The sequence below is a fragment of the Hyla sarda genome, chromosome 4 (genome assembly GCF_029499605.1).
Source record: "Hyla sarda isolate aHylSar1 chromosome 4, aHylSar1.hap1, whole genome shotgun sequence".
Lineage (NCBI taxonomy): Eukaryota > Metazoa > Chordata > Amphibia > Anura > Hylidae > Hyla > Hyla sarda.
In genome coordinates, this window is record NC_079192.1 from 295,484,200 (window position 1) to 295,508,195 (window position 23,996).

A 23,996-nucleotide genomic window follows, 5' to 3' on the forward strand; every position below is an offset into this window, starting at 1 on the left:
TGCTTATTGTGGCACACACAGACACACAATGCAAAGACTAGGTGAACTTCTCTCCTTTTTATCTGCTATCAGGTGTGATTTATATGTTGCCCACACCTGTTACTTGCCCCAGATGAGTTTAAAGGAGCATCACATGCTAGAAACAATATTATTTTTCCACAATTTTGAAGCGGTGCCAATAATTTTGTCCAGGTCCATTTTTGGAGTTTGATGTGACATTATGTCCAATTTGCTTATTTTCCAAAATATTTTGGTTTAGTTCCAATACACACAAAGGAATAAACATGTGTATAGCAAAACATGTGCTACTGCAATCCTTTTCTGTGAGAAATACTTCATTTTCTTTAAAAAAAAAAATTCAGGGGAGCCAACATTTACGGCCATGACTGTATAGAAAACCAAAACAAAAAAAAAATAGCCATCTATCTACAAGGATAACAAAAATGACCAAAAAATTAAAAAAAATTAGGGATCATTGGGATTAACTCCTTAAGGACTCGGGTTTTTCCGTTTTTTCATTTTCAATTTTTCCTTCTTAACTTTAAAAAATCATAACTCTTAAAAATTTTCACCTAAAATTCTATATGATGGCTTATTTTTTGCGTCACTAATTCTACTTTGTAATGACATTAGTCATTTTACCCAAAAATCTACGGTGAAACGGGGAAAAAAATCAATGTGCGACAAAATTGATGAAAAAACACTATTTTGTAAGTTTTGGGGGCTTCCGTTTTTACGCAGTACATTTTTCGGCAAAAATGACACCTTATCTTTATTCTGTAGGTCCATACGGTTAAAATGATACCCTACTTGTATAGGTTTGATTTTGTATCACTTCAGAAAAAAATCATGAATACATGCAGGAAAATTTATACGTTTAAAATGGTAATCTTTTGACCCCTATAACTTTTTTATTTTTCTGTGTTCAAGGCGCTATGAGGCCTCATTTTTTGCGCCGTCATCTGAAGTTTTTAGCAGTACCATTTTTGTTCTGATCAGACTTTTTGATCACTTTTTATTCACTTTTTTGTGGTATAAAAAGTGATCAAAAATACGCTATTTTGGACTTTGGAATTTTTTTGCGCGTACGCCATTGAACAAGCGGTTTAAAAAGCGGTATATTTTTATAATTTGGACATTTCCGCACGCGGCGATACCACATATGTTTATTTTTATTATTATTTACATAATGTTTTTTTTATTCTTGAAAATGCCGGGTGATTCAAACTTTTATTAGGGGAAGGGATAATTGAAAGGGTTAATGATTTTTTTACACTTTTTTAATGCAATATTATAGCTCCTATAGGGGGCTATAACATTGCATGTACTGATCTTTTACACTGATTGATCCATCTCCATAGGAATGGATCAATCAGTGTTTTCGGCAATTGAATGCTCAAGCCTGGATCTCAGGCCTGAAGCATTCATTCGGCGATCGGACAGCGCAGGAGAAGGTAAGAGACCTCCTTCTGTGCTACAGCTGTTCGGGATGCCGCAATTATACCGCGCAATTATACCCTGAGCTAACCGGCAACTTTCACTTTCATTTTTGAGCCAATCAGTGCTGCGCGCTATTAGAGGCGGGTCCCGGCTTCACTATGACGCCGGGACCGCCGCGATATGATGCGGGGTTTAAATAATATTAAATATTAAATTGTATTATTTTAGAATTTTATATATTATTAGAGTGCCCTTCAGATTCAAGTTTAAATATCATTTGAAACGTACACTGCATTGTGTCGCATAGTACCGGTACATCCCAAAAAAATGATAAAAGGCTTCCGTTGCTGCTGCTTGTAAACGGATTACAAACGATTGTAAAATAATCCCATTGATGTCAATGGGATTATTTTTTTACAATCTTTTCACATCCTTTTGCACCGTCTATGCTCATTTCAGTTTTTTTTTTTTTTATGGGAGAAAAAAACGGTGCATGCAGTAATTTTTCTCCCGTCAAAAAAATTTAAGGAAAAACGGATACAGTAAATTTAACATTGAAGTCTAGGGAAAATGGATAAGCCTTTAACCCCTTAAAGGAAAACTGTCAGCTTTTTTCCACAGCACTAACCAGCGGTACTGGCTGGTAGTGCAGGGGATACTGATCATTTTGAAACTTACCGTGCCCGGATCCACCGTGCCGTTCGGCCTTAAAGGGGTATTCCGCCCCTAGACATCTTATCCCCTATCCAAAGGATAGGGGATAAGATGTCAGATCGCCGCGGTCCCGCTGCAAGTTCGCTCTGTGCGTAATGACGGGCGATACGGGGGACGGAGCAGCGTGACGTCATGGCGCCGCCCCTCGTGACATCACGGCCCGTGACATCACGAGGGGCGGAGCCATGACGTAACGATGCTCCGGCCCCTGTACCGCCCATCATTACGTGCAGAGCGAACTCGCTCTGTGCTGTAATGATAGCGCGGTGCCGCAGCGGGGATCCCGGGGGTCCCCAGCAGTGGGACCGCGGCGATCTGACATCTTATCCCCTATCCTTTGGATAGGGGATAAGATGTCTAGGGGCGGAATACCCCTTTAATCTTCTATTTTCAGTATATTCAAATGAGGTGCTAACTGGCACTCTGACGTCAGTGCCACTGGCCGCAGCGCCGCCCAGCTCATCAATATTCCTCCTCTCTCTTCATTACAGAGCAGGGAGAAGAGGGTGAGGCGGAGAAAAAGGAGGAATATTGATGAGCTTTGCGGCGCTGCGGCCCAACACTGACGTCAGAGTGCCAGTTAGCACCTCATTTGAATATACCGAAAATAGAAGATTACGGCCGAACGGCACGGCGGATCCGGGCACAGTAAGGATCAAACTGATCAGCGTCCCCCGCACTACCAGCCAGTACTGCTGGTTAGTGCGGGGGGAGAAAGCTGACAGTTTTCCTTTAAAGGGGTATTCCGGTGGAAATTTTTTTTTTTAAAGGAACTGGTGCCAGAAAGTTAAACAGATTTGTATATTACTTCTATTAAAAAATATTACTCCTTTAAGAACTTTTTAGCAGCTGTATGCTACAGAGGAAATTTTTTACTTTTTGACTTTCTTTTTTGTGTTGTCCACAGTGCTCTCTGCTGACACCTCTGTCCGTGTCAGGAACTGTCCAGAGTAGCATAGGTTTGCTATGGGCATTTCCTCCTGTTCTGGACAGTTCCTGATACGGGCATCAGGTGTCAGTGTGGACAGCACAAAAAAGAAATTCAAAAAGATAAGATTTTCCTCTGTTGCAAACAGCTGCTAAAAAGTACTGAAAGAATTAAGATTTTTTAATAGAAGTAATTTACAAATCTGTTTAACTTTCTGGCACCAGTTCATTTAAAAAGAAAAAGTTTTCCACCAGAGTACCCCTTTAACCCCTTAAGGACTCAGCCCATTTTGGCCTTAAGGACTCTAAAAATCATAACTCTTTTATATTTTCATCCACAGACTAGTATGAGGGCTTGTTTTTTGCACGACCAGTTGTCCTTTGTAATGCCATCACTCATTATATCATAAAATGTATGGCGCAACCAAAAAACACTATTTTTGTGGGGAAATTTAAAAGAAAAACGCAATTTTGCTAATTTTAGGTTTCGTTTTCACGCCGTACAATTTATGGTAAAAATGACATGTGTTCTTTATTCTGAGGGTCAATACGATTAAAGTGATACCCATTATTATATACTTTTATATTATTGTTGTGCTTAAAAAAAATCACAAACTTTTTAACCAAATTAGTACGTTTATAATCCCTTTATTTTGATGACCTCTAACTTTTTTATTTTTCCGTATAAGCGGCGTTATGGGGGCTCATTTTTTGCGCCATGATCTGTCCTTTTTTTTGATACCACATTTGCATATTAAAAACTTTTAATACATTTTTTATAATTTTATTTTTAATAAAATGTATTAAAAAAGTAGCAATTTTGGACTTTTTTTTTTTTACGTTCACCCCGTTCACCGTACGGGATCATTAACATTTTATTTTAATAGTTCGGACATTTACACACGTGGCGATACCAAATATGTCTATAAAATTTATTTTTTACGCTTTTTGGGGGTAAAATGGGAAAAACGGACGTTTTACTTTTTTATTGGGGGAGGGGATTTTTCACTTTTTTTTTTACTTTGACATTTTTTTTTACACTTGAATAGTCCCCATAGGGGACTATTCATAGCAATACCATGATTGCTAATACTGATCTGTTCTATGTATAGGACATAGAACAGATCAGTGTTATCGGCGATCTTCTGCTCTGGTCTGCTCGATCTCAGACCAGAGCAGAAGATGCCGGGAGCCAGAAGGAGGAAGGTGAGAGGACCTCCGAGCGGCGTTCTGAATGATCGGATCCCCGCAGCAGCGCTGCGGGCGATCCGATCATTCATTGAAATCGCGCACTGCCGCAGATGCCGGGATCTGTATTGTTCCCGGCACCTGAGGGGTTAATGGCGGACGCCCGCGAGATCGCTGGCGTCGGCCATTGCTGGTGGGTCCCTGGCTGCGATCAGCAGCCGGGATCAGCCGCGCATGACAAGGGCATCGCTCCGATGCCCGCGGTTATGCACAGGACCTAAATGTACGTCCTGGTGCGTTAAGTACCATCGCTCCAGGACGTACATTTACGTCCTGCGTCCTTAAAGGGTTAAGGACTCAGCCCATTTGGGCCTTAACCCCTTAAGGACCGGGGTTTTTTCCGTTTTTGCATTTTCGTTTTTTGCTCCTTGCCTTTAAAAAATCATAACTCTTTCAATTTTGCACCTAAAAATCCATATGATTGCTTATTTTTTGCGCCACCAATTCTACTTTGTAATGACGTCAGTGATTTTGCCCAAAAATCTACGGTGAAACGGAAAAAAAATCATTGTGCGACAAAATTGAAAAAAAACGAAGTTTTGTAACTTTTGGGGGCTTCCGTTTCTACGTAGTAAATTTTTCGGTAAAAATGACACCTTCTCTTTATTCTGTAGGTCCATACGATTAAAATGATACCCTACTTGTATAGGTTTGATTTTGTCGTACTTCTGGAAAAAATCATAACTACATGCAGGAAAATTAATACGTTTAAAATTGTCATCTTCTGACCCCTATAACTTTTTTATTTTTCCGTGTATGGGGCGGTATGAGGGATAATTTTTTGCGCCGTGATCTGAAGTTTTTAACGGTACAATTTTTGCGTTGATAGGACTTATTGATTTTATTCATTTTTAAATAATAAATAAATGATATAAAAAGTGACCAAAAATGCACTATTTTGGACTTTGGAATTTTTTGGTGTGCACGCCATTGACCGAGCGGTTTAATTAATTATATATTTTTATAATTCGGACATTTCCGTACGCGGTGATACCATATATGTTTATTTTTATTTACACTGTGTTTTTTTTTTTTTTTTATGGGAAAAGGGGGGTGATTCAAACTTTTAATAGGGGAGGGGTTAAATATTCCTTCACTTTTTTTTTGCAGTGTTATAGGTCCCATAGGGACCTATAACACTGCACACACTGATCTTTATCATTGATCACTGGTTTCTCATAGGAAACCAGAGATCGATGATTCTGCCGCTTGACTGCTCATGCCTGTATCTCAGGCACTGAGCAGTCATTCGGCGATCGGACAGCGAGGAGGCAGGTAAGGGCCCTCCCGCTGTCCTGTAAACTGTTCGGGATGCCGCGATTTCGCCGCGGCTATCCCGAACAGCCCACTGAGTTAACCGGCATGGTTTCACTTTCGCTTTTAGCCGCGCGGCTCAGCTCTGAGCACGCGGCTAAAGGGTTAATAGCGCGCTGCGCGCTATTAGCGGCGGGTCCCGGCTTCACTATGACGCCGGGCGCACCGTGATATGATGCGGGGTTATCGTGTAACCCCGCGTTATATCACGGGAGCAGGACCAAGGACGTACCTGTACGTCCTTGGTCCTTTAGGGGTTAAAGGGGTACTACGCCCCTAGACATCTTATCCCCTATCCAAAGGATAGGGGATAAGATGTAAGATCGCCGCGGTCCCGCTGCTGGGGATCCCCGGGATCCCCGCTGCGGCACTGCGCTTTCATTACAGCACAATACAGCACACTCTGCACGTAATGACGGGCAATACAGGGGCCGGAGCATCGTTACATCACGGCTCCGCCCATCGTGACGTCACAGCCCGCCCCTTTCAATAGAAGTCTATGGGAGGGGGCGTGGCAGTCATCACGCCCCCTGCCATAGACTTGCATTAAGGGGACAAGCGGTGATGTCACGAGGGGCGGAGCCATGACACCACGCTGCTCCGTCCCCTGTATCGCCCGTCATTACGCACAGAGCTCGCTCGCTCTGTGCTGTAATGATAGCGGGGTGCCGCAGCGGGGATTCCGGGGGATCCCCAGCAGCGGGACCGCAGCGATCTGACATCTTATCCCCTATCCCTTGGGGCGGAGTACCCCTTTAAGGACGTTTTTTCCTCCTCGCCTTCTAAAAATCATAACTCTTTTATATTTCCATCCACAGACTAATATGGGGGCTTGATTTTTGCACGACCAGTTGTCCTTTGTAATGACATCACTCATTTGACCATAAAATGTACGGCGCAACCAAAAAAATACTACTTTGTGTGGGGAAATTGATAAGAAACCCGCAATTTTGCTAATTTTGGAAAGTTTTATTTTCCCGCTGTACACTTAATGGTAAAAGACATGTTTTCTTTATTCTGTGGGTGAATACGATTTACATGATACTTGTGATAACATACTTTTCTATTATTGTACCGCTTAAAAAAAATCACAAACCTTTTAACCAAATTAGTGCGTTTAAAATTCCTCTATTTTGCTGACCTATAACTTTTTCATTTTTCCGTAAAAGCGGCGGTATCAGGGCTCATTTTTTGCGCAGTGAGGTCCTTTTTTTATACCACATTTGCATATATAAAACTTTTAGTAAATTTTTTTATTAATATTTTTGGGAATAAAATGTTATAAAAAAAAGCAGACTTTTTTTTTTACACTCACGCCATTCACCGTACAAGATAATTAACATTATAAATGTAATAGTCCGGATATTTACGCACGCCGGCGATACCAAATATGTTTATTTAAAAAAAAAACATTTTTACACTTTTTGGAGGGGAAATGGGGAAAAAGGGACAATTTGCATTTTTATTGGGGGAGGGGATTTTTTACATTTTGTTTACTTTTATTTTTACACTTTAATAGTCCCCATTTGATAGCTAATACTGTTCAGTGCTATGCATAGGACATAGCACTGATCAGTTTTATCGGTGATCTTCTGCTCTGGTCTGCTGGATCTCAGACCAGAGAAGAAGCCGGCAGACGGATGGAGGCAGGTGAAGACGGATGGAGGCAGGTGAGGGGACCTCCGTCCGCCATTACAGATGATCGGATTGCCGTGGCAGCGCTCCGTGCGATCCGATCATGCATTTTTCTGATTGCACTCCCGCAGATACCGTGATCTGTATTGATCACGGCATCTGAGGGGTTAATGGCGGACATCCGCGCGATCGCAGATGTCGGCCATTATCCGCGGGTCCCTAGCTGCTATCACCAGCCGGTAACTGCCGCGCATGACCCATGCATTGCTCCGATGATCGCGGTCATGTGCAGGACATAAATGAACGTCCTGGTGCGTTAAGTTCCACCGCACCAGGACGTACATTTTCGTCCTGCATCGTTAAGGGGTTAGCGTCATCTGTTTGCATCTGTTTTCTCAATCTGTTTTTACTTCTGAGCATGCTCAGAACAATAAAACAGATCACATCCGTTTGCATCCATTATTGTCAGTTTTTTTTTTTAAAGTCCATTTTTATTTTTGATGGGAGAAGAACGGGACGGGTCTAGACATCTGTGTGAACGCAGCCTAACTAGATTGGATTTACGCCAGATCTGATATTTCAGGCATATTTTCCGTTGATGAGACTTTTTTGAGACTTTCCAATAAAAGTCTTATTTGATAAATTCCTGACCACTGCATTTTATCATCTATTGTAGACCACTATACTATTTCTGTGGAGAAGGGCTCTAAAAGCTGGGTTTACACCACGTTTTTGCAATACAGTTCCCATATACGTTTTTAATTTGAAAACCGTATGCATTGACTCTCCATTGAAAACCATATGCTAAAAGATGCATCAGGTTGTGTCCGTTTTGCATCCTGTACGGTTTTGTCAGTTTATTTCCTGTACCCAAATCCATAGTCTACGGGTGCATGCACACCAAGTTTTTGCTATACAGTTCCCATATACGGTTAACCGTATAGAACTGTATAGAAAACCGTATGCATTGACTTAACATTGTAAACCGTATGTCAAACGCATCATCCGGTTTAGTCCGTTTTGCGTTTTATACGGTTTTATCCGTTTTTTTACCTGTACCCAAAACCGTAGTCTTCCACGTTTTTTGGTTTGGGTGAAAAAGTTTATTAAACCGTTTACTTTTTAGTATTTTTTTTTTTTAACATGGGAGTTAGAGATGAGCGAACTTACAGTAAATTTAATTCGTCACGGACTTCTCGGCTCGGCAGTTGATGACTTACCCTGCGTAAATTAGTTCAGCCTTCAGGTGCTCCGGTGGGCTGGAAAAGGTGGATACATTCCTAGGAAAGAGTCTCCTAGGAGTGTATCCACCTTTTCCAGCCCACCGGAAAGCTGAACTAATTTATGCAGGAAAAGTCATCAACTGCCGAGCCGAGAAGTTTGTGACGAATCGAATATACTGTAAGTTCGCTCATCTCTAATGGGAGTCATTGGGAACCGTACAGAACTGTTTTCACCATACAGTTTTTGACTTGGCAGTTTTTTTCTTGGAATTTCAATCAAACAAATGAAACTTTATTTTTTTTTTATTTTTTTTATCAAAACCCTGATACGGGAACTGCATTGCAAAAACGTGGTGTGAACCCAGCCTTAAGCAAAAGTCTCGTAAAAGTCTCAACTAAATAGACTGAGACTTTCTGAGAGACAAATATAGACGTCTAAACAGTTTGATAAATCTCCCCCTACGTCTCCTAAAAGGAGAGGAGGAAAAAACGAAAACGCTAAAATGTAATCGCCTGTGTCCTCAAGGGGTTAAACAAAGCATGCATGAAGTCTGTCATGTGACGAGCAGGCAGCCAGGATGTCTAGGGGGCTGCAGTGCGGTCTTCTATGTGCTCATACACGGATATCACCTCATGGACGTTGTGTACATTGTGCGGTGCACGGCCATCCCCCAACTTCCGTCACCCACCGTAACGAGACACAGCTCAGGACGCGCAATAGACCGCCTACGTCCTCGCTCTGTGCTATTGTGTGAGCGTGCGCAGTATCGGCGCTCGGCTGCTCAGGTCTGGTTCCGGGACATAGTGACAGTGACTGGCTGCTCTACACGTGACTTGGTGGCCGGGGCTGGTGAAGGTGGCTAAGGGATGCTGCCCGTCCTGCCATGCTGCTCAACTCCCTGCTGAAACTCCTGCAGAGACAGACCTATACCTGCCTGTCCCACAGGTATGGCCTCTACCTCTGCTTTGGGGGCATGGTGCTGATGATCGTCTCGGCTCTGCAGTTTGGAGAGGTGAGTAACCCTTTCCTTGCCAGACAGCTGTTTGCAGGTTTTATGTATGTATGTATGTGTGTATTTAAGTCAGTGTTTCCCAACCAGGCTGCCTCCAGCTGTTGCAAAACTGCAACTCCCAGCATGCTGGGAGTTGTAGTTTTGCAACAGCTGGAGGCACTCTGGTTGGGAAACCCTGGTGTAAGTCATCAAGTCAGAAGACCAACAATTTATACGTATATATATATATATATATATGCATTCCAATGGATGCAACTAGAGATGAGCGAACTTACAGTAAATTTGATTCGTCACAAACTTCTCGGCTCGGCAGTTGATGACTTATCCTGCATGAATTAGTTCAGCTTTCAGGTGCTCCGGTGGGCTGGAAAAGGTGGATACATTCCTAGGAAAGAGTCTCCTAGGACTGTATCCACCTTTTCCAGCCTACAGGAGCACCTGAAAGCTGAACTAATTTATGCAGGATAAGTCATCAACTGCCGAGCCGAGAAGTTCGTGACGAATCGAATTTACTGTAAGTTCGCTCATCTCTAGATGCAACTTTTGCAAGGAGATGCTTATGAGACCACCAGTTATTACCCACATCAATCAGAATAATATGGTGGCCTCCATAGGTTGGTGTGGCTAGCCTATTAACCCCTTCCCCTTATACATGTCTTTTTTTATACTTACTACTGGGGCTGCAACTGACGAATATTGTCATAATGGATTAGTTGGATGATAATTTTTTCGAAAAAGAAAACGAGAACAGGGGACCAGGGAAGAGTTAATGGGGGGGACGGGAGGAAGTGGAGACCACATTGTGAAGAGGTAACAGCACTTAAAGTGTTAAAGGAGTACTGCAGCATTTTCTTTTCATGATCCCATTGTGCCCAGGCTGCAAAAAGTTATAAAATGGACTTTAACTCACTTTCCGCCCCTCCCGATATCGCTCTTCTGGCCTGGTCCTCTTCCTGCTTTTTTGTGTACGGATTTTCACATTGCGATTTTTGCAGCCCGGGCACAATGGGATCATGACATCTCCAGAGCCAACGATGTCCCGCCTCGGCCGGTGAAACGCTGAGCGCTGCTGCCCGGGCCTGTTACATGACCCTGCACTCGGGGTATCGCCTACCGAGGTTGGACAATGCTGTGGTCGGCAATATACTGATGGCAGTGTGACGATACGTGCACACAAAAGCAGGAAGAGGACAAGGACAGAAGAGCTATATCTGTGCAATGGGGCAGCGGCGGAAGGTGAGTTAAAGGAAAACTGTCAGATATTTTCTCCCACATTAGCCACAGGTACTGATGGATAGTGCGGGAAACGCTGATTAAAATGAGCCCTACCTTGACCGGATCCGCGTGGCCGTTCGCCCGCAATTGTAGTTTTATTCTGTGTGTATATCTTGCTGTAGCTGGCACGGGCGGGGCTTCTGCAGGTTAACTGGCACTGATGTCAGCGGCACTTATGAATATTCATCCCCCCTCCCTCCAGCTCTCCCTCTCTTCGCCGCTCCTAACTGGAGGGAGGGGGGATGAATATTCATAAGCGGCGCTGACGTCAGTGCCAGTTAACCTGCAGAAGCCCCACCCGTGCCAGTTACAGCAAGATATACACATAGATTAAAACTACAATTGCGGGCAAATGGTCGGGCGGATCCGGGCAAGGTAGGGCTCGTTTTAATCAGCATCTCCCACACTATCCACCAGTACTGTGGATAGTGCGGGAGAAAATATCGGACAGTTTTTTTCCTTTTTTAAAGTATTTTTTTTTTTTTTTTTACTTTTTGCTTCCTGGGCACAATGGGTCCATAAAAAAAAAAAAAAAAGTGAGCTACATTTCAGGGAGAAAGAGGGGCACAGCACTGGAAGTGTTAACAGGGGAATAATAGAAGGGATAGTACCTGAAGGGGTAAAAGGGGTAAGAAAGAGGAGACAGCACCTAAAGGGTTTACCTATGAGCTGGAGCCTCTCTGCAGGGGAGGAGCAGCAGTTTACAGACCTCAGAGATGGCTTCCGGCAGGTGCTGGGATTGGGGATGGAGGTGAACAGAGTGTCTTTAGGATCTGCATTTTTATGGTGTAGGTTAGTAAAATATGTTTTATGAGGTTTTGTAGCATTTTATGACATAAATAGTATATGATAGACTATTGGTGACAGATGGATGTCAGATCGTGGAATCCATCCCCCATTGACATCCGTTTAATGGATACATCACCCATAGGTTGTAATATATCCATTAAATGGACCCCACTAATGCTGACAGATGCCGCTGTTTATTTTCCAAGACGCGAAACGTGTGGTCGGCAGCCATCAATAGGAGAGGGCACCTGTCCCTAAACTATACTGTCCCTACATAGGACAGCGTAGTCTAACAACAGAACCATTTTCCGCGCGGACATTCCCCCCCCCCCTGTGAACATAGTCTAAGGCTATAATCACATGGCAGAATTTCCACACATCTGCACCAATTCCGCGTCCACAATTGTTTGGTTGATTTCTGGCTTATGCGGAATAAATGCCGAATTCGCATGTGGAAATTCTGAAGTGTGAATGGGAGTGCAGAATCTGTTTACAGTCTGTTGGGCATTAATTTGATGTGTAATCTGTGTGGAAATTCTGCCATGTAAATATAGCCTTCGGCTAGGTTCACACGGCAGAATTTCCTTGCCGAATTCCGCATTGGAGTCCAGCAAGGAGATTCCACTGCAGCAAAGTCCAGATAAATTCAACAGGATTCTGCTGCTCTGAGCACACGACGGAATTTCCTTGCCAGATGTTTCCGAATGAAGCGTTCATTCTTTGTGCAGAGACTGCACGGAATATATATATAGCCGTCCATGAGATGGCGCATTCTGGTGCAGTCCTAGCGTCAGCAGATTGTCCGCCGCCCCGCTGTGTCCAGAATGTCCGCACGGACATTACAGCATGTGAACATAGTCTAACAGTTGAGTCGGCAGATACCAGGAGCAGCCGGGAGAAGGACACTGTGTGCTGGGACAAAAGAGGAAGAAGCCCGTGTTACCAGACCTGGTGGTACCTGACTGAGCACCTCTTACTGTCCTACAGCACACACTCAGTGCACCCTTCTTCCCCCACTCCCGTGGCACCTGAGCAGTGTACCAGGCCCTGAGGAGGAAACATTTTTCTCAGCACTTGACCAGTAATGACCCCATTATAGAGTATATGGGACACTCAGCCAAAAATATCCTATATGGGAGGAGCGCAGAGTGGGAAAGTAGATCATATTGTGTTCTGTTCAGTGGGAAATTTAGCTAAGCTGACATATTTATTGGTGACTGTGTCCTAAAGGGGAATCTGTGATGAATGATCCGCCAAATAACCAGCACATTCCCTGTTCGCTCTGAGGCAGACAGTTCATCCTGTTATCCAGGATTAGGAAAACATAGCTGCTTATTTCCAGAAACAGCATCACATCTGCAATCAGGTTGTATGTGGTATTACTACTCAGGTCCGTTCACTTCAATGGAATTGAGCTGCAATAATACACACAAACCAAGGACAAGAGTGCGTTGTTTCTGGAAGAAATTAGCTATGTTTTTCCTTATCCTGGATAAACCCTTTTAAAGGGGTACTCAGGCGCTAAGACATCTTATCCCCTATCCAAAGGATAGGGGATAAGATGCCTGATCGCGGGGGTCCCGCGTCACAATGCTCCATCCCCGTGAACGCCAGTAATCAAACCCGGAGCGAACACGCTCAGGGGACTGATTCTAACGGGGTGCTGCGTGCAAGATCTCGGTGGGACCCCTGCGATCAGGCATCTTATACCCTATCCTTTGGATAGGGGATAAGATGTCTTAGCACCGGAGAACCCCTTTAAAGTATTACTGTCATTAAAAAACATTTGACATGTCAAAAGTTTAGATCTCAAGTTATAAGCTGGTGAAGTGCATGACAACGCTCTTCACTCCCAGGTGTTTCCCAACCATTGTGCTTCCAGCTTTTGCAACACTACAACTCCACACATGCTAGGAGTTGTAGTTTTAGAACAGCTGGAGACAGCCTGTTTGGGAAACACTGGCATAGACTAAAATAGTGGTCCCCAAGCTGTGGCCCTCCAGATGTTGCAAAACTACAATTCCCAGCATGCCTGGACAGCCGTTGGCTGTCCAGGCATGCTGGGAGTTGTAGTCTTGCAACATCTGGAGGGCCGCAACTTTGGGACCACTGGACTAAAACAAGTCTGATTTGATTGACAGCCAGAGAGTGAAGCACGCGCTGTCTTCTAACTCACGATCACAGCGGGTCTCAGGATTGTGTGGTGTCATCTTCAGGATATCACATTTATACAGTCTATATGCAATGTGTGGCATTACACCAGCCAACTGAAGTGGTGCTATATAAAGCAATGTTTCTAGGGGGGTGACTGTTTTATTCTGTCTGTGGATAAAAGGTTGTGACACAGGAAGGAAGTATGGTGTGGCGACACAGCTGTTGCTATTTCGGTGTTGTGCCATCAGGACAACCTTGGTGTATTTTTCCTACTCTGGCATTATCATTCACTGACTTCCAGTTGATACTGTATTATACACATCCAAAAATAATTCCACAAGTAATTGTATTCACCAATTTAGGTCACCAAAAATTGTAATAAAACTTAACCTTTTCTATCAGTCAATAATAATGGAGTGTATACATACATCAAACAATTAGTGAGGGGAAAGTAAAGGGAAACAGGTGCTCAATCCCTAAACTCAAGAATCACCCAGCTCTCCCTACCTGTCTGCTATAAACTATCCCTCCCTTACCTAACGTATTGAATTGAGGGAAAATGACCAAATGAATCTCTATGGCATGTGCTGTGTATCACTATAGAGTGTATTACTGGCACCAACCCAGGGGTACTTGCAGGTATGGATGAGGTGCAATTCACATGGAGAGGAAAAATTATGCCTTAGCCGTAATGAATGACTGGGGTGCAATGGCGTCAAAAGTATAGATGCATAAGACAATACCAACTTGATAGCAGAATGTGAATACAGCACTCACCAGGTAGTTATTCAAAAGTGCGTCTTCATGCGTCCACGACCTGACGAAGCGCTACGTGCGCACAACGATCCGTAGCCCCCCCCTCCTGCATGCCTGTTCACCTGCTCCCCTGCCTGTGTATGCCGCTGGACTTTTAATTCAATAAAGATGCACTTTGGAATAACTACCTGGTGAGTGCTGTGTTCACATTCTTCTATCAAGTTGGTATTGTCTATTGCATGTGCAGTTCTATCATTACTCACTTTCATCGCTCCCCTGATAAACCCACTAGAAATTGTGGGAGAAGCACGTCGGATAAGGGAGTTATGGTTAAGGGAGTAAAAAGGTATCTATTCTGTATTGTCAATTTTTTAAGAATCTAGGTTAATTTATTTTTACAGTTTTTGGGGACCTGATTGGTGGATACATTTCCTTTGGAAATTTTTGGTGCTTAAGGACCAGGCCATTTTACACCTTAGGACCGGAGCGTTTTTTGAACATCTGACCACTGTCACTTTAAACATTAATAACTCTGGAATGCTTTTACCTATCATTCTGATTCCGAGATTGTTTTTTCATGACATATTCTACTTTATGTTATTGGTAAAATTTTGTCGATACTTGCATCGTTTTAAAGTGAAAAATTTCAAAATTTGCTGAAAAAATTGAAAATTTTGCATTTTTCTAACTTTGAAGCTCTCTGCTTGTAAGGAAAATGGATATTCCAAATAAAAAACATTTTTATTCACAAATACAATATGTCTACTTTATGTTTGCATCATAAAATTGACGTGATTTTACTTTTGGAAGACATCAGAGGGCTTCAAAGTTCAGCAGTAATTTTCCAATTTTTCACAAAATTTTCAAACTCACTATTTTTCAGGGACCAGTTCAGGTTTGAAGTGGATTTGAAGGGTCTTCATATTAGAAATACCCCACAAATGACCCCATTATAAAAACTGCACCCCCCAAAGTATTCAAAATGACATTCAGTCAGCGTTTTAACCCTTTAGGTGTTTCACAGGAATAGCAGCAAAGTGAAGGAGAAAATTCACCATCTTCATTTTTTACACTCGCATGTTCTTGTAGACCCAATTTTTGAATTTTTACAAGGGGTAAAAGGAGAAAATGTATACTTCTATTTGTAGCCCAATTTCTCTCGAGTAAGCACATATCTCATATGTCTATGTAAAGTGTTCGGCGGGCGCAGTAGAGGGCTCAGAAGCGAAGGAGCGACAAGGGAATTTTGGAGAGTACGTTTTTCTGAAATGGTTTTTGGGGGGCATGTTGCATTTAGGAAGCCCCTATGGTACCAGAACAGCAAAAAATCCCCACATGGCATACCATTTTGGAAACTAGACCCCTTGGGGAACGTAACAAGGGGTAAAGTGAACCTTAATACCCCACAGGTGTTTCACGACTTTTGCATATGTAAAAAAAAATATATATTTTTTCACTAAAATGTGTGTTTCCCCCCCAAATTTCAAATTTTTGCAAGGGTTAATAGCAGAAAATACCCCCCAAAATTTGTAACCCCATCTCTTCTGAGTATGAAAGTACCCCATAAGTGGACCTGAAGTGCACTACGGGCGAACTACAATGCTCAGAAGAGAAGGAGTCATATTTGGCTTTTGGAGAGCAAATTTTGGTCGGGGGGCATGTCGCATTTAGGAAGCCCCTATGGTGCCACAACAGCAAAAAACCCTCACATGGCATACCATTTTGGAAACTAGACCCCTTGAGGAACGTAACAAGGAATAAAGTGAGCCTTAATACCCCACAGGGGTTTCACGACTTTTGCATATGTAAAAAAAAATATATATTTTTTCACAAAAATGTGTGTTTCCCCCCCAAATTTCAAATTTTTGCAAGGGTTAATAGCAGAAAATACCCCCCAAAATTTGTAACCCCATCTCTTCTGAGTATGAAGGTACCCCATAAGTGGACCTGAAGTGCACTACGGGCGAACTACAATGCTCAGAAGAGAAGGAGTCATATTTGGCTTTTGGAGAGCAAATTTTGCTCGGGGGGCATGTCGCATTTAGGAAGACCCTATGGTGCCAGGACAGCAAAATAACCCCCACATGGCATACCATTTTGGAAACTAGACCCCTTGAGGAACGTAACAAGGGGTACAGTGAGCATTTGGAACAGTGGGCTGTACAACATTTTTAATTTGCACAGCCCACTCTTCCAAAGATCTGTCAGACACCTGTGCGGTGTAAATTCTCACTTCACCCCTCATTATATTCCGTGAGGGGTGTAGTTTCCGAAATGGGGTCACATGTGTTTTTTTTTTTTTTTTTGCGTTTGTCAAAACCGCTGTAACAATCAGCCACCCCTGTGCAAATCACCTCAAATGTACATGGTGCACTCTCCCTTCTGGGCCTTGTTGTGCGCCCCCAGAGAAGTTTGCGCCCACTTATGGGGTATCTCCGTACTCGGGAGAAATTGCAGTACAAATTTTGGGGGGCGTTTTTCCCTTTTACCTCTTGTCAAAATGAACAGTATAGGGCAACACCAGCGTGTTAGTGTAAAAATTTTTATTTTTTTACACTAACACGCTGTTGTAGACCCCAACGTCACCTTTTCATAAGGGGTTAAAGGAGAAAAATCCCCCCAAAATTTGTAACACAATTTCTCCCGAGTACGGCGATACCCCATATGTTACCCTAAGCTGTTTCCTTGAAATACGACAGGGCTCCAAAGTGAGAGCGCCATGCGCATTTGAGGCCTGAATTAGGGATTTGCATAGGGGTGGACATAGGGGTATTCTACGCCAGTGATTCCCAAACAGGGTGCCTCCAGCTGTTGCAAAACTCCCAGCATGCTTGGACAGTCAACGGCTGTCCAGCAATACTGGGAGTTGTTGTTTTGCAACAGCTGGAGGCTCCATTCTGGAAGCAGTGGCGTACCGGACGTTTTTTATTGGGGAGGGGGGCTGTGTAGGGGTATGTGTATATGTAGTGTTTTTTACTTTTTATTTTATTTTGTGTTAGTGTAGTGTAGTGTAGTGTTTTTAGGGTACAGTCACACGGGCGGGGGATTACAGCGAGTTCCCGCTGGGAGTTTGAGCTGCCGCGCAAAATTTGCTGCATCGCAAACTTGCAGCCTGATACTCACTGTAAGCCCCCTGCCCATTTGAATGTACCCTGTACATTCACAGGGGGGGACCTCCAGCTGTTACAAAACTACAACTCCCAGCATGCACAGTTTATCAGTGCATGCTGGTAGTTATAGTTTTGCAACAGCTGGAGGCACACGGTTGGGAAACACTGAGTTAGGAAACAGACAATGTTTCCCAACCAGTGTGCCTCCAGTTGTTGCAAAACCACAACTCCCAGCATTCTCAGGCATGCTGGGAGTAGTAGTCTGGCAACATCTTTAGAGCCAGATGTTGCCGAACTACAACTCCCAGCATGCTGGGAGTTGTAGTTTTGCAACATCTGGAGGACTACAGTTTGCAGACCACTAATACAGTGGTTCCCAATCTGTGCCCTTCCAGATGTTGCAAAACTACAACTCCCAGTATGCCAAAACTGTCCAGGCATGCTGGGAGTTGTAGTTCTGCAACATCTGAAGGGCCAGATGTTACAGAACTACAACTCCCAGCATGCCTGGACAGTAAGGGCATGCTGAGCATGTGTAGTTTTGCAACATCTGGAAGGGCACAGTGGTCTCCAAACTGCGGACCTCCAGATGTTGCAAAACTGCAACTCCCAGCATGCCCAGACGCCAAGGGCTGTCTGGGCATGCTGGGAGTTGTAGTTTACAGGGTCCCAATACAGCAATGCATGTCGCTTTACGGCGACGTGCATTGCTGTAAAGGGCCCGACCGCGGCTGAAGATCTACTCACCTGTCGCCGCCGCCGCCATCTTCATCGCCGGGATCCGGGTCTTCAGGGACGAGGTAAGTACCGGGGCCGGTCCCCAGCACTCCCCCGTCCCCCGCCGCATCCTCCGGTCTTCCTCCCGTCCTCTCCGGACTTCAAGGGGCCGGGCAGGACGGGAGGAAGTAACCGCCCCCCCTCCTGCGATTGGTCGGTTAACTAACCGACGGATCGCAGGGTATAGGAGGAGGTGGCAGGCTTGCCACCTCGCTCCGATACTTCAGCATGGTCCTGGCTGTCTGTGACAGCCGGGATCATGCGAAATTACCGGGCGGTCGGTTCCCAGAGACCCGATCAGCCCGGTATCGCCGCAGATCGCAAGGGCGATTTCCCTAAGGGCGATTTTCCCTGCGCCTACATGGCCCCCCTCGGCGTTTGCCCTGGATGCCTGCTGAAGCATTTCAGCAGGCATCCAGTTCCGATCTCTGCCCGGCGAGCGGCAGAGACCGGAAATACAACAGGACGTTCTCTAACGTCCTTGGGCATTAAAGCCCAGGTAGTGAGGACGTTAGAGAACGTCCTATGTCCTTAACAGGTTAAAGGGGTACTCCCGTGGAAAACTTATTATTTTTTTTTTTTTAAATCAACTGGTGGCAGAAAGTTACATAGATTTGTAATTACTTCAATTTAAAAATCTTAATCCTTCCAGTACTTATTAGCTGCTTAATACTACAGAGGAAATTATTTTCTTTTTGGAATACAGAGCTCTCTGCTGACATCATGAGCCCAGTGCTCTTCTGACATCTCTGTCCATTTCAGGAACTGTCCAGAGCAGGAGAAAATCCCCATAGCAAACATATGCTGTTCTGGACAGTTCCTAACATGGACATCAGAGGTCAGCAGAGAGCACTGTGGTCATGACAGAAGAGAAATCCAAAAAGAAAGGCATATCTTCTGTAGTATACAGCCCCTAAAAAGTACTGTAAGGATTAAGAATTTTTAATATAAGTAATTTACAATACTGTTTAACTTTCTGGCACCAGTTGATTAAAAAAAAAAAAAAGTTTTCCATGGGAGTACCCTTTAATTCTTATCACCAAGGGTTTATTATCCAGGTTGCTTTTTAATAGCCAACATTGTCTGCAAAGTCAGTGATGTTTCGTATGTGTTCATGGGAAACGCATAGACAGCAGCACCACGAGCTGCGCTGTTTGCATGACTTGAGGGTTACGTAAACGGCATAGCTCATGATGCAAAGCCCTATTTACACAGTTCCTATAGACATCTATTAAGCTGCACAAGCTGTGGAAAACAACCGGCAATAACCAGGGTAGACTAGGCCAAGGGCCCTCCATCTAGAATTATGTGTTGGTCTCAGAGTCAGGATCATATGCTGTGTATATGCCAAAAATTAGATGATAATACCCATTTAAAGGGATTATTTGGGAGTAGAAAAATTATTCACACAAAAAAGCACAACTTCTTTCCTAAAATTGTGTGTGGTATTGGAGCCATTCACTTCAACTGAACTATGCTACAATACCACACAAAAACAGAGGACAGGTAGTTCTCTTTCTGAGAGAGAAAAAAAATCTATGGTTTATCTAGTCCTGGATAACCCCCATTACTTTCATTTAAAGGACACCTGTGACTTTGAAAATGCACTCCAGTCTGCATGTTATAGAGCAGGAGGAGCTGAGCAGATGTATCCTGACGTTCCAGAATAACTTTTGTTCACGCAAATCTCTGCGTACAAGGGTGCATGTAGGAAGCTGTCAGTTACTGAGATGGGCCGCCCACTTTGCTCATTCTAGGCTAAGTAGTCAAGTGGGCAGTCCTACACAGCTTTCTCTACATGCATTTTTATCAAGATAGCTCTCAGTGTCTGAGTAGGACTTGACTACTTAGCTCAGAATGAGCAGAAATTAACAGGAATAAATGACAAGTTGCTAAATTGTATTTCCACAAAACGTTATATCAATCTGCTCAGCTCCTTCTGCTCTATATTATGTGGAGTAGACTGCATTTTCAATGTGACAGGTTCCGTCAAAATAACATTTTGACAGGTCTTAGAAAAGGTCAAAAAAGGCAGGGGGAAGATGAGGAGACAGTAATGACTGACACCCAGAGAGATTAGGGGACAGTAATGACTGTAACACATGAGGGGACATGGGAGGACAGTAATAACTGACACACGGGGGAGATGAGGGGACAATAATTACTGTGACACGGGGAGAGGAGGGGAAACCAGTGACTGATCATATAATGTCACATAACGTCCTGTTCCTGACGTCATGTTAGGTGCTGTGCAACATCCTGGCTCCTAACTTGCTTCTTAACTAGATTCTTAACAATTTAGTCAAGCCTTGGATTAAAAGGAATAGTAAAACAGAGCTAATTTCGTCAAAAAACACTGTTTAGTTCTAATGAAGTGAATGGAGCCAAGTTGTAATTCCACACATTACCCGAGAACAGGTGTGGTGCTGTTTTTTGGTAATAATTAAAGGGGTATTCAGGGATTTTTTTTTTTTTTTTTTTTACTATTCTACAGGAGCTGTAAAGTTAGTGTAGTTCATAATATAGTGACGGTACCTGTGTGTGATGGTGGTCTCACAATTCTTCTGGGATTTTTGCCAAAAGGTTTATTTTAACCCCTTGCCGCAGAACAATGTTTTTAATTGGTGCTGCGGCACGGCAGGGTTATGAAGTAAGCTCAGGAGCTGAGCTCGCATCATACCCGCACGGTCCTGGCCGCTATCAGCAGCCAGGAACCATAGCTAATGTCGGACATCGCCGTTCAGGCAGATGTCTGGCATTAACTCTTTGGAAGCAGCGAACAAAGTTGATCGCCGCTTCTATAATGTGAAAAATGCTTCCCGGCAGCTCAGTTGAGCTGATCGGGATCACCGCGGTGTCCCAATCAACTAAGGACATACGAAGAGGGTCCCTACCTTCCTCCTTGGCGTCCGATTGTCACTCGATTGCTCCATGCCTGAGATCCAGGCTGGATCAGTATTTGCAATCAGAAGATTACATGTTATAGTATAGGGGCTATAGTGGGACATCGCTGAAGCCGGTGATAGGCTGAAGCTCTGTGTGACGTCCCGGGCTAAAGGAAGTAGGAAGCAGACAGCCCCGCCAGCCGATCAGCTGTTGCGGAGCTCCAGGGGAACGTAGGAAGGTAAGTGAATGTTTGTTTTCTCTCCTTTTAATAAATGTGATTTAACCCCCTTCCCTAATAAAAGTTTGAATCACCCCCCTTTTCCCATAAAAAAATAAAAATTTGTAAACAAAAATAAACACATGTCCGAACTATAAAGATATAATGTTAATTAAACTGCACGGTCAACGGTGTACTCATAAAAAAAAACTCCAAGGTCCAAAATTGCATATTTTTGGTCACTTCGTATACCATAAAATAAATGTATAAAGCGATCAAAAAGTCCCATCAAAACAACCGATTTAAAACTTAAAACCGATTAAAAACTTAAAAACTATTTTACACATACCAATTTTGGTGTATATAGTTATAATGTATATATAATGTATAATGTGGTGTATATAGTTAAAAAACTGCTGCACGGAGATCGCGGGGGGTCTCAGCAGCAGGCTCCCTGCAATCAGACATCTTATCCCCTATCCTTTTGGATAGGGAATAAAATGTTTTTGCCCGGAATACCCCTTTAAGGGGTTAAACTAGGGATGTTCCGAAACCATTTTTTTAAGACCGAGTACGAGTACCGATACTTTAATTCTAGTACTTGCCGATACCAAGTACGAGTACTTATATTTTAAAGGGAATCTGGCAGCAGGGTGACCCGGTTTCTTGCGCTGCTTACCATGCTGATATGTGGATCCTTGTTGTGTACAATGGAGGCGGCTGCTGTAGTATGAGCCAAGATTTCTCTCCCCTCCATTGGACAGAGCAAGAAATTTGCATTGGCGGCGAGACCGATGTATTCGTTGCGATTGCGCTGACATTCACATGGTGAGCAGCGGTAGAAACCGGGTCACCTGCACTATCTACCTATAAATTCAAGTTAGTGCAGGTGACTCTGCTGTAAGATTGTCTTTAATAGTAGGTAGTATAGATAGTTGCAAACATTAGTGGCAGCCCCCCTTGTAGACAGCACCCCCCTCTTGTCCCCCTTGTAGACAGCGCCCCCCCCCCCGTGTCCCACTTGTAGACAACAGGCCCCCCCCCCTTGTAGGCAGGGCTCCCTGTTGGCCCCCTTACAGACAGACGGCCCTCCCCTTGTAGACAGGGATCCACCCTTGTAGACCGCGCTCCCTCTTGTCTCCCTTGTAGACAGCAGGGTCCCCCCTTGTAGGGAGCAGGCCCCCCTTATAGACAGCAGCCCCCGCCCCTCCCCCTTATAGACAGCAGGATATTTGGGTAAACATTAAAACAGTCTACTGAAAGAAAAGCCTCCATGCAACCCCTGGTGGGTCACTCCTGCCCATAGGAAGCAGAACTAATGATAGTAGTACATGTACAGCAATTATTTCAAGATAAACTGAGTAAACTATCTGCACTATGTTATCCTACATATTGTGGGGTTGTAATGTCCCCAGGGTATTAAACAGGAGTGTGCCGTTTAGCTGTTTTTGACATTGTCATTTTGTCAGAGATATAGACAGGTATTTATAAAATTTTGTGCAAATAACAGTAGAGCGGTTGGACTGTGAGACATGGAACAGATGCTCAATTGTCACAAGGGTTCTGACACAGTTGCAGTTTTTATGGTTGTCACAAGTTGCTTGCAACTTTTTCCTTTACAGTAAAACATTGGACTGGAATGACTTGACTGTTTCACTTTAGTTTTTTCTTTCTTTTTATAATTTTATAGAGCACATGTCTGGTCTATAGTACCCCTCAAGCTGTCCCAAGTACATTACAGCTGTGGTGATCAGGGTTCTGACAGTATATTTAAATGCTTTATTGGCACAATTTAACTGCCAAGCGGTGTGTGCCATATTCCTAATATGGTGACTAGTAGGGCTGCACAATATATTGCAATCCGCAAACGATTCACTATAATTGAAGATATAACGATTTCGGCCATCAACACATTTTGCGATTATGTAGTACAACTCATTCCGGAGAGGCCAGGCCACGCAGCACGGGAGCCGACTTTCATGTGAATCACTGCAGCCCCCAATCCTGACTCCGTTCCCAGAGGCGGATGTATGCTCAGCCTTCATGCAGCGTGGCCCGGCCCCCCTCCGGCGTGAGTCTCACTGTTCTTCCTCCCAGCAGTGCCTGGCGCTGGGAGGAGGTGCCTTAACCCCACCACGGCTGCTGTGGGGTGGGGATCTGAGATGTGAGCTCAGGAGATGAGCTTGCTTCATCCTGGCTAATGCCAGGCATTACTGATCCAGGTGATGTCCGGCATTAACCCTTTAGACGCCGCAATCAAAGTTGCTAAAACCACATGCCGTTAGCTCAGTGGAGCTGATCAGGACACCAGCGATAAAACCTGAGGGGTCTCGATCAGCTGGAATGACAGGCGGAGGTTCCCTATCTGCCTCCAGTACGTCCAGTCAGCACTCCAAATATGCAGACAGCCTCAGAAGCCTGTAGTAATGGAGCGCCGATAACACTGATCAGTGCTGTGCTATAGGCTCCTATGGCAGGGCACTTATCAGTGTCTGCAATCACATGATTGCAAGTAATC

At 44.0% G+C, this 23,996-nt stretch overlaps 1 protein-coding gene across 1 annotated transcript in view; it reads left to right on the forward strand.

Moving 5' to 3' along the window:
- The first annotated feature begins 8,857 nt into the window (after nt 1-8,857).
- GNPTAB (N-acetylglucosamine-1-phosphate transferase subunits alpha and beta) overlaps nt 8,858-23,996 on the forward strand; it is a 113,385-nt gene continuing 98,246 nt past the window's right edge. The window contains exon 1 of the mRNA XM_056574563.1: nt 8,858-9,514. Coding sequence (XP_056430538.1) covers nt 9,386-9,514 — 129 coding nt within the window. The 5' untranslated portion in view covers nt 8,858-9,385. The remainder of the gene's footprint in view (nt 9,515-23,996) is intronic.